The sequence below is a fragment of the Herpailurus yagouaroundi genome, unplaced genomic scaffold (assembly GCF_014898765.1).
Source record: "Herpailurus yagouaroundi ecotype Mexico unplaced genomic scaffold, PumYag 205, whole genome shotgun sequence".
In the NCBI taxonomy this organism is placed as follows: Eukaryota; Metazoa; Chordata; class Mammalia; order Carnivora; family Felidae; genus Herpailurus; species Herpailurus yagouaroundi.
The window spans coordinates 1,015,180-1,029,970 of NW_024412436.1; the positions used below are offsets into that span (position 1 = coordinate 1,015,180).

Below are 14,791 nucleotides of genomic sequence, written 5' to 3' on the forward strand. Positions count from 1 at the left end.
CTCACGGTTCATGAGTTTGAGCCCCACATGGGGCTCTGTGCTGACAGCTCGGAGCCTGGATCCTGCTTCGGATTCTGTGTCTCCTTCTCTCTCTACCCCTTGCCCACACTCTCTCTCTCTCTCAAAAATAAATAGACATTAGAAATAATAACAATAAAAAAAGAAGTCAGTGTTTCTCAAGTGTAAATTGAAGAAAAGGCTTCTATTTTCTAGACATACTTTCATATCAACAATAACAGAGCACAGGGCAAACAAAATAAAAGGATCATTAAGGATTTTCGTATCCAAAATAAACTCGCAGAACATCTCAAGGGACAGATTATCACACAGCTCTGTGTTTGGAGGTACATTTGGCCTCCATTCTACAAGCTCGGGGATGTGGGCCATGGGAATCTCTGGAGGTAGAGCCAGGCTAGGGCTGGGGAGTGGGTCTCACCCAAGACACTCGAGGCAATGTTGTGCCATGAAAACTCCACTTCTACCAATGAGAACAATAGTGTCAAGGACAGAAGCAACATCATGAAGGGCTAACATATTTAAGTGTCTGCCACAGAGATATTTGCTAGGAGTTTGGCACATGTGTTCTCACTTTTGCTTGACACCACTTGTAAGAAAAGGACTCATAGTGACCTTGTTCTGCAGATGAGGAAGCTGAGGCTTAGAGAGGTCAAGTCGCTTGCCCAAAGTCACACAGCCAGCAAGTGAAAGGGTCAAGGGCCAAACCCATACCCCTTGACTTCTCAGATCCTTCTGTTATCTCTTTTGCCAAACTGAGAGGAGCCAACCCAAACGTGGCAGGGGGATTCCAAAGAATGATCTTCGGAAAAAATGAAAGAGAACAATTAGTAAAGTGAAGTCTAGGAAAACCAAGGGTAGGTCTCCAGGGATCAAGTGACATGCAAAAAGTTGATTGAGATGAGTGATGTAGAAGAGAATCTGTAAAGAGAAAAGTAGTCTGAGACCTGTCCAGTTTTATTTTCTTTTGTTTCAACTGAAGCATAGTTGACGTGAGACCTGTCTTTTACATGATGCTTATTTGTGTGGTAGGGAAGGTATGTGCCTTACAGAGCCTTGCTGGCTTGGCTCTCACCTTTCCCATCCCATCCAGGGCTCCCACCTCCCAGACAGGACAGAACTGGGGAGAAAGTACACGTGCTGCAGGTGGAACGTGGGCCCAGGGGCATTTGTGCACTCCATAACCAAAATCCCTGCATCAGGCTCCAGATCCATCCAGTGGGCAGTGGAGAAGATGTATTGGCTGAAAGGACTCACGGTGGCTGACTATGTGTGTCTCTAACAAACACATCCCACAGAACACCCATCCTAAGCACTCACAAGCAAGGAGACCTATTAACTTAGCAACATGAGAAATGGAGAAACTTTGAACAAAAACTCTATGAGTGATGTAAATTGTGGGAGAATGGAAATAATTATCTATTTGTCTTAACGAAGAATGTGTATTACCAAAGAGGAAAGGAAAGCATTCCTGGTATTGATACACTGTTTAGGTAATAAGAAACAACCCTCTTTGGTCTACCCTCCACATTACAAAGACATTTTAACTTGGTGACTGTGATTTGAGCACACTCATACCTGGATGAGGGTTTCTTACTTGTTCACATGAACCTTAACCCTGTTGAAGAGGGTTTGTGAATTCTCAGGTTCCTTTCTTCTTTGCTTAGAGGAGGAGGCAGGCAGCGTGTAGAGTAGGGGTTGATAAGTACTTCTTCAATTTTTCCTAGTAGGTCGAGACAGAAAACTATTCTGACCCCTGGCAATTTCCACAGGACACCACCGATGTGCTTTTTCTATGCAAGATGCATCATCATATTGCAGAATTTCTGTTTGCAAGCCACCCCCAACTTAATCCAGGACCCTCTTTTTCCCCTCTGAGAGCCAAATACATTGAAAACACTCAGTTCTGCCCTGCCTGTGTGTACAAAGAGAGCCAAGAGCGTACTGCCACAAGTGTGCTGGAAACAACTATTGGTCATGAAAGCTGATGGTTAAATTTTTAGAAAATTGATAAGCTTGTTGTTAAGCTTTAAAATGGCCAAGCGTGGGGCACCTGGGTGGCTCAATTGGTTGTGTATCCAACTTCAGATCAGGTCATAATCTCAGTGCGTGGGTTTGAGCCCCGCATCAGGCTCTGGGCTGACAGCTCAGAGCCTGGAGCCTGTTTTGCTTTCTGTGTCTCCCTCTCTTTCTGCCCCTCCCCTGATCCCCACCCTCAAAAATAAATAAACATTTTAAAAAATGATTTTTAAATGGCCATGTGTGAGGTGCCTGGGTGGCTCAGTCAGTTTAGTGTCTGACTTTGGCTCAGGTCATGATCTCGCAATTTGTGGGTTCCAGCCCCACATTGGGCTCTGCACTGACAGGGGGGGGCCTGCTTGGGATTCTCTCTCTTTCCCTCTCTCTCTGCCTCTCCCCGCTCATGCTTTTTCTCTCTCTCTCACAAAATAAATAAACTTTAAAAAGTTTTAAAAATAAAATGGCCATGTGCAGAGTATTTACACCATTGGCAAATTCTACAAAAATTTTTTTCACTTTGAGAACTGAAAATAAGAGACCATGATTCCTTCTCTGGATATGCCATGCATTCACAATTTTTTTTTTCAGCTAAAGTTGGTGAACATCTACTAAACGACAGATCTTGTAGTAGTTATAAGAGCCCTAATGATAGGTGATACATGATCTCTGGATCAGAGAGACCTCATTGAACCACTCCCTGACCATCCTTCTACTTACTGCTAAGACAGATGAGAAGCTTTGGGTCTATCTGCACTTGAGATTGAAATAATTTTTTTTAACGTTATTTATTTATTTTGAGAGAGAGAGAGGGGGAGAGAGAACAAGGAGGGGAGGGGCAGAGAGAGAAGGAGAGAGAGAGGAGAAGGAGAGAAGGAGAAGGAGAGGAGAGCCCGAGGCAGGGCTTGAACTCACAAACCATGAGATCATGACCTGACCAAAATCAAGAGTTGGACACTCAACTGATTGAGCCACCCAGGAGATCCAAGATTGAAATATTCTGAAATCTCTCCCATTTGTCATGATCAAACATCCTAACAAAGGTATTTCAGAAGCTTGTAAGCAATTCATCTGAAAATGAAATCTTTACTAAATGACAGAAAAAATCAAGCCCCTATCTCTTTAGAAATATTTTTCTTCCTCTATCTCTTTTCCTAACTTTTACCCTGCATCCTTGGGGGGTTTCACGCCAAAGAAAGGAACATAGTACAGAAATTCCCTTGGGTAGTGCAAGGCATTTGCTTTTGCTAGAACCTTCCGGATTTCTGGGAACAGGTTCATAGAGATTTCATAAATGCTACTAATCTTTTGTTTATTTTTTAAATCTTGTTCAAATATATGATTTTCTCATCATTATCTTGCCTCCTGTTCCAGTTGAATTCCATGGTTGTGTCCAGAATGAAAAATGCCAAAGGAAAAAATAGACTGACTTGAGTTACGACAGCCTAGTTCACCTGTGGCTGGAGCTGGTCTGACCCCCTGGTTCTGCTGAGTGACCTTGAGCTATCACTTTCCCAATAAGTGTGCAACAGGATGGCATTTCTAACCACAGGAACATTTAAGGGATTAGCTGTGGCCCCCGAGGCTTTTTAGAAAAGGTAAAGGCAATTAATTCTTACTTATCCAGTACTGGATAGTTTAAAAGACAGACTCTGCATTGTCTAGATTATGGAAAGCCTTGGATCCCTTACTTCTAAGAACCATAATCAGCTTAAAAAGGCTTGAAACCGTGAGTGCTCAGAATCTCCTGTTGAGGATCGGCACTGACGCTGTGGTTGCTCCCAGGAAATGAAGCAGGGTCAGGTAACAGCCTCAAAGACCTGGGTCACGGAGAATGTGACTCCTGACAACATTCCCTTAAGGGGAACTTGAGAATGGAAAACAATAAAGGAGAATCCTGGGCCCTCACGTGTGAGGGTACAGAAGTGGGGTGAGAGGTAAGGGCATTACATAATTTTGTTTTCTCTATTTCCATCTCTCGTGGCTTCAGTTCTTTATCTCTGCTGATCTTTCTAGGATATTTCATTTGTAAGCCTCCTCTATTATAAAGATACTGAGCATTTTTTGGAATACCTTCTCTGGGATACATGCTGGAGATACTCTGAAGAACAAGATGTCGTTTCTTCCCTGACAAGGAGCACACAATCCTTGGTTGGGGGTGGGGGGGAGCATGGGAGGTGGGGAAGAGAAGCCAAGATGGAAACGTGATGCACTAGAACTCGGGGATTGTGGGAGGGGTCCCTAAGCCACGCTAGTCATGGTAGTGGGGGAGCTCCCTGGAAGAGGTGGGATCGGGGCTAATTTAGGGACAAATAGACACGATCCAGGCAAGTGAATGGAGAAACAATATTTCGAGCAGAAGAGAGAGAAAATGTGTAGAGATGTAAAGGAACAAAATACTTCGAGGAGCTCTAGGTAAAACTGGAGCTTAGGGTTTGATCAGGGAGGAGTGGTAGGAGATGAGTAAGTAGAGGCCAGCCCTGGAATGTTCTGTAGGACATGCTAAAGGACTTGCAATTTAGCTAGGGGAATAACGAGGAACCAGTGAAGTATTTTAGCAGTATTTAGCCTTATTACAGCTGTGACTTAGAAAGCATTTTAAAATAAGAATAATAAGATTCATTGATAGTTGCTGAGCACTTATGATATGCCAGGCAAATTTGGGGTATTTTTCTTGATGTGACGCATGTCAGTGCCACAACAGTCTTGGCTCAAAGCCACATGGCAGCAGTAAGGTGAAGTGTCAAGATACAAATCCAGCCAGGACACCACCAGAGACTCTGTTTTCAGCTGCCAAGCCACAAACATATCTTATATTGCTTTTTTTCAGTCACAAATGCAATGTAATTCTCATTGTTTATCTTCTTCTTGTTTTTCAACTTGAAGCCAGTTTACCCCAGCAATCCCCATGCATATGCAAGGGGTCTCTCCTTTTGAGAAACCCCAGATTTCTATTACATAAGGCCTAGGGAGTTTACAAATTGGAAGGAATGCACAGAGAAGTCCACATTGACTAGACTTTTTGCCCTTCTATGGTGATCACATAGTTCCTCAGTGAAGATAACTCTGCAAGACATTTCCCCATTGTTTCATTCGCAAGTTTTGCTGGGAATCCCCAGGAATGCCTAGCCTACGCTCAGTTTCTAGATCCCAGAATAAGTTACTCCTCCTTTTCTCTATTTCACTTGGGGCCAGTTTTTTTAGAACCAAATTCCTTGTTAACGAGGAGCACAATTAAGAAAAATCAAATCAGAGTTAAATGAGGGATAGTTAAAAAAAAGCAAAAAGGATTTCTTTCATTCCTAGAGGGCCAACCTCGTACCTTTAGGAAGGCCCAGATTATGCACAGCACCTGAGATATGCTTGCAAATAATCAAACGTTACTTTTATTCCGTCATCAACCCAAATTACCAAGTACCTGCTATGTGCCAGACAGCATGCTGGCTAGCTATACAGAGATGGTTAAGTCGTGGTTTCCTCCTTCGTGCCTAATAGAGTTGCTCAAAGTCAGTCACTGATACTCGTACAATGTGGGTGTTTATTGTCTTCATTTCCCTGAATACCTCCATCTCCTCCGTGATTCTTGCCACATGCATCTTTTGACTTGTAGGACATCCTAAAACACATCTTCCCCTGAAATGGTCCAATTCTACACAGCTACTCTGGTCCAGGGAGATGAGAGATGGCTCCTGATGTGGGTCATCTGACTAAACCAGTTCTCACCAATCCATTACTTAACTTTCCCATTTGACTAACAAATGACTAGGCACACTTTAGCCTGTGATGTTAAGGCCTATTTGGGAGTTGTTGGGCTATGGTCATTTTCTTTCTTTCTTTCTTTTTTTTAAGTTTATTTAATTTATTTATTTTTTTTTTTTAGTAATCTCTACACCTAACATGGGGCTCAAACTCCGGATCCCACGATCAAAAGTCACATGCTCTTCCAGCTGAGCCAGCCAGATGCCTTGGGCTGCGGCTATTTTCTAAAGGGAAAGGTGAAGAGTTTTGATTTCAAGTCATCAGGGAAGAATCACTATTACTTTAAGCACTGAACATGGAAATATCTCTAGAAGAAATGTCAGCCCTTTGGAAAATCTCTGAAAAGCCCAGCTATGTGATCATAAATCCATTCCATCCCTTTCTGAAACATACAAATTTCTCCTTGGGAAATTGTAAGTTTTAAGGGCCTAAATGCAATGCCTGAGGATCAGTTGTCATGGAAACAAAGCTAGGGCATGAATAACTCATTCAGTCTCGTACCCCCTTTCACACCAGGCACTGCTCTGGGGGATATGCTGGGCAGACAGCCGCAGAGCAAAAGGGACAGTGTGTGATCGGAGAGTCCCGGATCAGAAATCTTTATCTCTCAGTATTTTTGGGGAGAGCCTATCGTTCTCATTTGTGAATGGCGGAAGACATGGAGAGCTGAGAGGAAGTGAACTTTCAAATTCATTTTACATTAATTTTTCATTAACTCCATTAGCAGCACTCTTCTCCTGTTTTCTCTTTCTTTTCTTTCTTTCCTTCTGTCCATCTACTCTGCTTATTTCCTACTTCATCCTGGCCATCCCCAGGCAGTGTCATATTGACCTCTTTTCCAGACGCCCAAGGGTTGACAAACCAGTTCCCCAAGTATCACCTTCACCTCCACAGTCATCACTAACTGTAAGTGACAGGTGAGCCTTCTGAACTGTACAGACAGCATGTGCCTTGTGCAAAGAAAACGAGGGCGGCCTTGTCAAAGAGATGCCAGTTTCCGCTGCTCCTAGACACAGCATTTCATTCAGACTCTCTGAGATCATTGACAGCATTTTTGTGTAGTGCAGCAGTTGAGGACACCAGCTTTTACAGGTATCAGAGTTTAGCCACCTTTGTTTCACAAGGGCTAACCAGGGTCTAATACAGTGACAGGACCTGATGAGCGAGTATGGTATTGCCCACTGAGCCCCACCCAGCCTTTAAAAACTGTGTCTCTCTCCTCCCACCGCTTTATCTTTATGGAGTTCTTATTTAATCTTACCCCAGTGGTCATAACTGATTGCTTGATGATAAGATTCCTTTCCAAGTTGGGTTAGGTGCCTTGTCCTGGATTTTGGGGCTTGGAATTACAGTGGCTAACAACTGTGAAGGTAAATATTAGAAGATGCGTGTAGTTATTATTATACCATTATGCATGTAGTGGTAAAAGATTTCCACCACATGGAAATAGATGGTCTGCAACAGCAGAGGGCGAGAGACAACTCCCAGGAAGAAAGAGATGGAGAAAGAATCCACACCGTATTAGGTCCCTGCCTTCAATGGTTCCTGAGGTCTGTTGCATCTCTGGCCTTTTTGTGGTTTGGTTGCTCTGGGAGAAAACCCAGGATCCTTCAAGTGTGCTTCCATTTTTTCTTAAGGTATACATTGAGTTTTTGTCACCTGCAATCAAAAGGATCTTGACTATTCCCTGGAATTTAGCAGCACTCTGTAAATGTTTGCTGAGTGATGAATGTGCAGATTTTCAGACTCCAAATTCAGAACGCCATAAGACTTGAAGATGTTAGAAAGGCCCTTTGGTTTATCTCTCATTCTGGGTGCCAATTCACAGGCACCCCAGCCAGGGAGAAAGTGCTCTTGGTTTTAAAACCCCCTGGAAGAAGATTTTATAAAGTCCCTTGATGATTTAACAAAACAGATGAAAAGAACATGGATAATCATGACATCTTGAACATCTCCTTTTCCCTTAAATTTCTGTATTCCATTCCTAGTCTCGACGATTTTCCACTTCTCATTTTTAAGCTATTATTTTAAATCTTTAATTCTTTCATCTCTTTCAATTTTTCATACCATCCCATCTAAAATCTATTTGATTTCCCAAACTTTTTTTTTTTGGTTGATAATATCACATTTATCATTGTCCCCTGATGATTAGCCTTCTCCCTTTTCCAGAGAATTCAAGCAGCTCATCATTAAGAGACATATGATGTACACTGTTCCATCCAGCAGACATTTACTGAGAGCCTTGTATAAAGCAGGCACCATGCTAAAGGCTGGGATATAGAAATATTACAACTAGATCCCTCATGAAAAGAAATTACTTAAAGTCTAGTCTAAACCTGATAATAGAATTTCATTTGTCTGAGATTGAAATTATTACAGCTATTGTCCTTATTTTCTTCATTGATTCATTCACTGTTCAGTCATTCAGCACACAGGTTTGAGTTTCTATTCGGGGCTGGGTACTGTCCTGGCTCTGAGTTTATGAAGTCAAACAATGTTTCTATATTCTGGTGGGAGGACAGAAAGCAAGCAAATGCACAATTAACTAATTATTTCAGACGATGATGGATAGTGATAATTGTTATGACTAAAAGGAGCAGAATAAAGGATTAAGCATCCTGGGTTGTAGGTAGGCTCTTATAGATGATGAGATAAGCAAGGGGTCTTCTCTGAGGAGGTGGCATTTAAACAGAGACCTGAGTTACACAAAAGGTTGAGCCATGCAAAGATCTAATGTGATAGCAGCCCTGCCAGATGGCCCAAGGAATTGGACTGGATGGTCTCTGGGGTTCCTTTCAGCAGAAAAACTTAGAATTCTACCCTTTCTGCCTAGTTTCTCTTTTACAACAGTTTTTATGTTTCCTCTCAAAACCTTTGCCAACATGCATAACTTCTGGTTGTAGAGCCCAGAGTTAGTCCCTAGGGAGGTTCTGTCAATAATTAGGACTCCTGGCCCCAGCGGCTTATGATACCATCTAGCCCTCCCTCATTTCAGAAAGAGCCCAAGATGCCAGACAGAGACAGGTTCTGATCTTTCAGGGAAAAAGAAATGGTTTTGGGGAGCACTAGATAGCATCCTGGTGCCATGGTTAATATGCTATGTAAACCTTAATTTCTCCATCTGTAATTTAAAAAAAAATTTTTTAATGTTTATTTATTTTTGAGACAGAGAGAGATAGAGCATGAACGGGGGAGGGTTAGAGAAAGGGAGACACAGAATCCGAAGCAGGCTCCAGGCTCTGAGCGGTCAGCACAGAGCCCGACGTGGGGCTTAAACTCACGGACTGTGAGATCATGACCTGAGCCGAAGTAGGATGCTTAACCGACTGAGCCACCCAGGCGCCCCTCTCCATCTGTAATTTTGAAGTGGTCACAGTATACACAATATTGTCTTTATAATTTAAATTCATAAGAAAGAGATCAGAGGCCAAATTCCTATGCAACGAAGTCTACCAGATGCCTGGTGTCCTTTGGTCGCATTAGAAATGTACTGACTTTGACTAATGCTAGAATAGGTGGGCCGTCACACGGGCATTGTGAACCTTGGTTCTGAAGATTTACTTTTGCTTCCGCCAGTCACCCTGATACCACTTCAGATTAAATTCTCAGATTGAGAACATTTGAGCCACGCTAGTCGTGTGAACTTCGACCACTTGTGTGAGTGCCAGCTTGTAGTTTAACTTCTCAGATGAGATGTTTCTCACCCTTTCTCCACCAGTGCCACGACAGAAACATGCCAGATTGTTTTTGCTGTCTCTCCCTGTTTGGCGAGTTTATTTCTCATTTACCTCGATAGTGAAGGTATAGCCCCCTTTTTAAAAAAGTATATTTATTTATTTTGACAGAGAGAGAGAGAGAGAGAATGCAGGAGGGGCAGAGAAAGAGGGAGAGAGAAAGAATCCCAAGCAGGCTCTGCACGGTCAGCATGCAGCCCGATGTGGGGATTGAACTCATGAACTGTGAGATCATGACCTGAGCCGACATCAAGAGTTGGGCACTTAACCAACTGAGCCACCCAGGCACCCCTGAAGGCATAGCCCTTAGATGTCTCAGCTTTATGTAGGGGTCCCCCCATTTGATTCCTCATCCTGGACATTTTTTCTTAATTAGTACATAAAATAATGGCACATTTTTAATTGATGGCATTCTAGATTGAGTAGCATCTAGTAATTAATTAGAAAGCGTAGACCTTTGGGAATAAAATGCAAGATGGGTATGTGGAATGAGGGTGGCACAGAGGGAGAAAGCCACTGAAAAGGGACATGGGAACAAACAAAGAGACTAATTCATCATCTACACTCAGAGAAGAATCAGAATCTGACTTCACTGATAGAGCACTGTGATTATTGGCTACCGTTTGAGGCCTGAGTGCCTGAGGATGTGCTATGACACCAGTGAGACCTTGGACCTTAGGGTAGCACATCAGAGTCCTAAGCACAGCTAGGAGAGGGGATCCAAGAGTTTACACTCTTATGGTTCATTGTGGGGGCGGGGGGGGCGGCAAGTTCTTTTTCTGAAAGAAAGGTGACTGGGAGCCCTTGCCCATCATTTATTCATTCTTTATCTCCCCTACTATCTGTAAATTCCAGCAAGGGCAGGCATTTTAGCTTTCTTCTACATCAGTGTCTTCCAATGCCTAAACACGTCTCTGACTTATACTCGGGGCTTAACAAATATAGGTCACTGTTGGCACCTGCTAGAGGTGATGCAGGGGCTCAGGCCTGCGTTCGCAGTGACAGGTCCAAAGCAAACAGGCAGAGGTACAGAGACGCTAGAAATAGGAGCCAAGATATGAAGGCAAGTGGGTCAGAAAGGAGAGGAGCTGATGTGTGAGGAGTAGAGCAGGCAGAGGAAAGGATACTGGAGGAGCGCCCTGAGCTAGAGAGCAGGCTTCTCTTCAGTCTTCCTTGTGGTCCCTGAGCCTCTGGTGTGGGTGTGCTGAGGCCAGGGAGAAAAGCGAGCACGGGGCGAGTAGCCAGGTTGCAGGCAACACAAGAAGATACATTTTTAAGATGCTGCCCATGAAATTCCTAAACCGTAATTTTTTTTTTTTTTTTTTACAAAATGTCTTATAGTAAAAGCAACTCAGAGACAAAGCAGTAGAATGCTCAGGTGCCCATGGGCTTGGCTCCACCTAGGCTCCTTTCTCTCCCACATCAGAGGTATCTATTTCTCATCCTCGCCTCTGCTCCTCGTCACCAACCTTCCTTCTTTCTGCAACTCACTGCAGTCCCAATTCTTCTGGAGCCCCCAGTGCTGTGACTAGCTTACTAGCATCTTAATTATATCTGGTAACTCTTTTTCACTCCTTTCCTGTTGGACTTCCCTGTGTTATCTGGCACCCCTTGGGAACCTCCTATTTCCTAAAACTCTGCCCTTGGTCTCTGGGACACTTTCTCCTGGTTTCTTCTCAGTTTAATTGTCAACCTTCTCTTTCTAATCCTTTGTTGACATTCTCCAAGCCTACCCACTTGGGTCCCTCTCTTTACACACTGCAGCACAACACCGTCTCCTTGAATTATCTCACTGATATCATTAGCTTCAAATACCACCGTCAGACTGTTGACTCCTAGAAATGAACCTCCAGTCTAGTCCCTCTTCATAGGGTCCAACTGTATATTCAGCTAGAAGTTAAAAAGATTTACCAACCTTGCCTGGATTTTTGCAAAAGCCTCTACCTGGTCTCCCTCCAACTGGTCTTTCCTCCTTCCACTCAGCTGTTTGTTTCTCAAACCCAGTTCTGGTCATGTTTTTCTTCAGCCTGCTGAGTAAGTATTGCACATCCACATAATATCATAGCTGGTATTTTGTACGTGCCTTTATGATTACACCTATCATATGGTGTTGTAACGCTTTGTTTGCATATCTGTCTCTCTCATTAGACTGTGAGTTCTAACTAAAAACTATTATCTATAAATCATCTTTGTAAGGCTTCCATGAAGCATAGAGTCTGGTATGTTTTAGGAACTCAAAGAATGAATGAAATAGTTAATGAATGAAAGCAAATGTTGGGTTGGGCTGAGATCCCTTCTTGTTAAACATTAACTCCTTTTAAAACCAACACTGCCACATTTCTTACTTCTTTGTCAGCTCCTTAATACATTATCCCCGTTGACTCTTGTGTAATATTCTACAAGTGGAAACACAGAAAACCTTAGACCAGCTTTGGAAGGGAATCTCTAAGCATAGAAAGAACCCTAACTAAAAGCATTCCAAGCACAGTTTCAGATCCGTCAGGTCATACTACGTTTACAGCTAGCTAATAACTAATATTTACTGAGAGCTATGTGCTCAGGTGCTGTACATAATCACTCCACTTAATCCTTATGGCAACCCTACGTGGTAGGTACACTAGCACCATCTTGATGGATGTACCGTCTTATCCATTCTTGTGCCCTGGTACCATCATGTACCAAGATGGAAGTACCATCCCAAGGGAACTCCGCCAACATGAGTGCAGTGCCCATGCTTGTATCCGCTATGGTTCATCCCCTTGTAGAGGCTGCCCCTTTGCACTAAAGACAGTAGCAACGGCTCTTTAAAATTAGCTTATGGACAATTGTTCTAGGAAACCCTGTAGCTCAGGCTAGAGACCCCTTCCTCTCTCCTGTGCATACCTCCATCACAGCACTTCTAACATGTCATTGTGATTATCTGTCAGCCTACCTCTACTGTCCAGTTAGATCACAAACTTCTCAAGGACAAAAAATGATTATATTAATTGGGTTGTATCTACAGCACCCAACGTGATGCCTGTTGCTTGGTATGTTTTCAGCAAATATTTATTAAATTAAAGTAAATCAAATGGAGAAAAGCCCTAGGCTAACTGATGGCCCTAGGGGGCACAGAGGCCTGCTCCCAGAACTGGACACCTTCTATTTCTCTTCTGTTTCTCAATATTGAAACTGATGCCCTCTTTAACATAAAAATTTTACAGCCCCTCTGATAATCACTAATATGCAAAAGATAATAGTTTTTAGCTACAGTCCAGTTTCTGCACATCCTCACCAGCTAAAAAGACTTTATTCAGATTGACTTTCATTATTTTCTACTATTAACGTAGTTATGTTTGTTTTAAATGCATGTGTATATATGCAAAATATTTCAATATTGAATGCAACTTCTTCAAAAAAATTTTTTTAAATGTTTTTATTTGAAAATTAAAAATAGATCTACCCTATGACCCAGCAATAGCACTGCTAGGAATTTACCCAAGGGATACAAGAGTGTTGATGCATAGGGGCACTTATGCCTACTTTCAACAGTAGCCAAATTATGGAAAGGGCCTAAATAAATGTCCATCAACGGATGAATGGATAAAGAAATTGTGGTTTATATACACAGCGGAATACTACGCGGCAATGAGAAAGAATGAAATATGGCCTTTTGTAGCAACATGGATGGAACTGGAGAGTGTTATGCTAAGTGAAATAAGCCATACAGAGAAATACAGATACCATATGTTTTCACTCCTATGTGGATCCTGAGAAACTTAACAGAAGTCCATGGGGAGGGGAAGAAAAAAAAAAAAGGTTAGAGGGGGAGGGAGCCAAACCATGAGAGACTCTTAAAAACTGAGAACAAACTGAGGGTTGATGGGGGGTGGGAAGGAGGGGAGGGTGGGTGATGGGTATTGAGGAGGGCACCTGTTGGGATGAGCACTGGGTGTTGTATGGAAACCAATTTGACAATAAATTTCATATTAAAATAAATAAATAAATGTTTATTTTTGAGAGGGGGGGAGGGGCAGAGAGAGAGGGAGAGGATTCAAAGCAGACTCTGCACTGAGAGTGGAGAGCCTGATGTGGGGCTCAACCTCACCAACTGTGAGATCATGAACTGAGCTGAAGTCAAACATTTAACCGACTAAGCCAACCAGGTGCCCTGAATGCAACTTCTAAATGCACCTCTCTACCCCCAGAGATCATGATATGGCTCCACTGAGAATTCCTGGGTTTCCCAGTTTTGCTCTGGTCAGCCCCTTCCTCAGGCAGCCCCTTAGATCTCGTCTCGTGACTGGGCTTTACCACAGATGACCAGGCTTCCAAGATACTGAACTCCTGCTCTTGACATTTCCAAGTATCTCTTTCCCCATCTCCACACACATCTCTACCTCCCTCTCTACTGCTGCACTCCACTTTGTTAGGACTCCAATTGCTGACCAAAACTCTAGGGCTGACAGGTATAAGACTTGTTCACTGCCTTTGCCACTCTCTTGGGTCTAGTCTGCCTTCCTACCCTCTACCACCCACCTTTGAAGCCTTGTCTATCCCGGTGGGCAAGCTTCACACCAGGACCTACCTCCTCTTGCTCCTCTCTGCGCTATCAGTCCACAGACATGACACAATCCAGTAACCTTGAATGTCTAACAAGCTAAAAGAAGAAAGGCCTCTGTTTGATGCCAGCACGTGTCATTTCCCACTCTGGGAAAACCCAACACGATGAGGCTGGGTTTTGTTTGGTTTGAAGCCAGTTTTATCCCTCAGATGGTAGAGGATTCCATGGAGAGAACTGCTATTTTGAACATAATTCTAACAAGGTTGAGGTGATCGGTTGATAGGAAATCTTAGATATTGTGTTGACCAAGAGATGGACACTGTTCACAATCAGAGGCAGAGTAGGATAGAGGAAGGAGCTTCTGGTATGTGCTCAGAAAGACCCAAGTTCAATTTCCGACTACATACTCCGAAAGACCCAAGTTCAAGTTCCAAAATGTGAGTTATTTAGCCTTTGTGAGACCCAATTTCTTCACTCATATTTGGAGATAATAACCCTAACCATTTTGAAGGGTTATTGTAAAGATAAAATGTGAACTCACCAACAGTGTTGACCATGTAGTAGAGAACACAGTAAAAACTTATCTGATTACCCTCTTTATCAGCATCCAGTATGAGGTTGGTAAATGTTAGTTTATCAGATTTCCAAATGTTAAATGAAAACATGTGTTTGCTCCTGTGGTCAGAGACTCTAAGTGAAAACCTTGAGCACAACTGTATCATTT

General features: G+C 42.9%; 1 protein-coding gene across 1 annotated transcript in view; it reads right to left on the bottom strand.

Moving 5' to 3' along the window:
• Positions 1-231: 231 nt before the first annotated feature.
• Positions 232-14,791, bottom strand: part of CUNH1orf105 (chromosome unknown C1orf105 homolog) — a 56,839-nt gene continuing 42,279 nt past the window's right edge. The window contains exon 8 of the mRNA XM_040451695.1: positions 232-1,738. Coding sequence (XP_040307629.1) covers positions 1,617-1,738 — 122 coding nt within the window. The 3' untranslated portion in view covers positions 232-1,616. The remainder of the gene's footprint in view (positions 1,739-14,791) is intronic.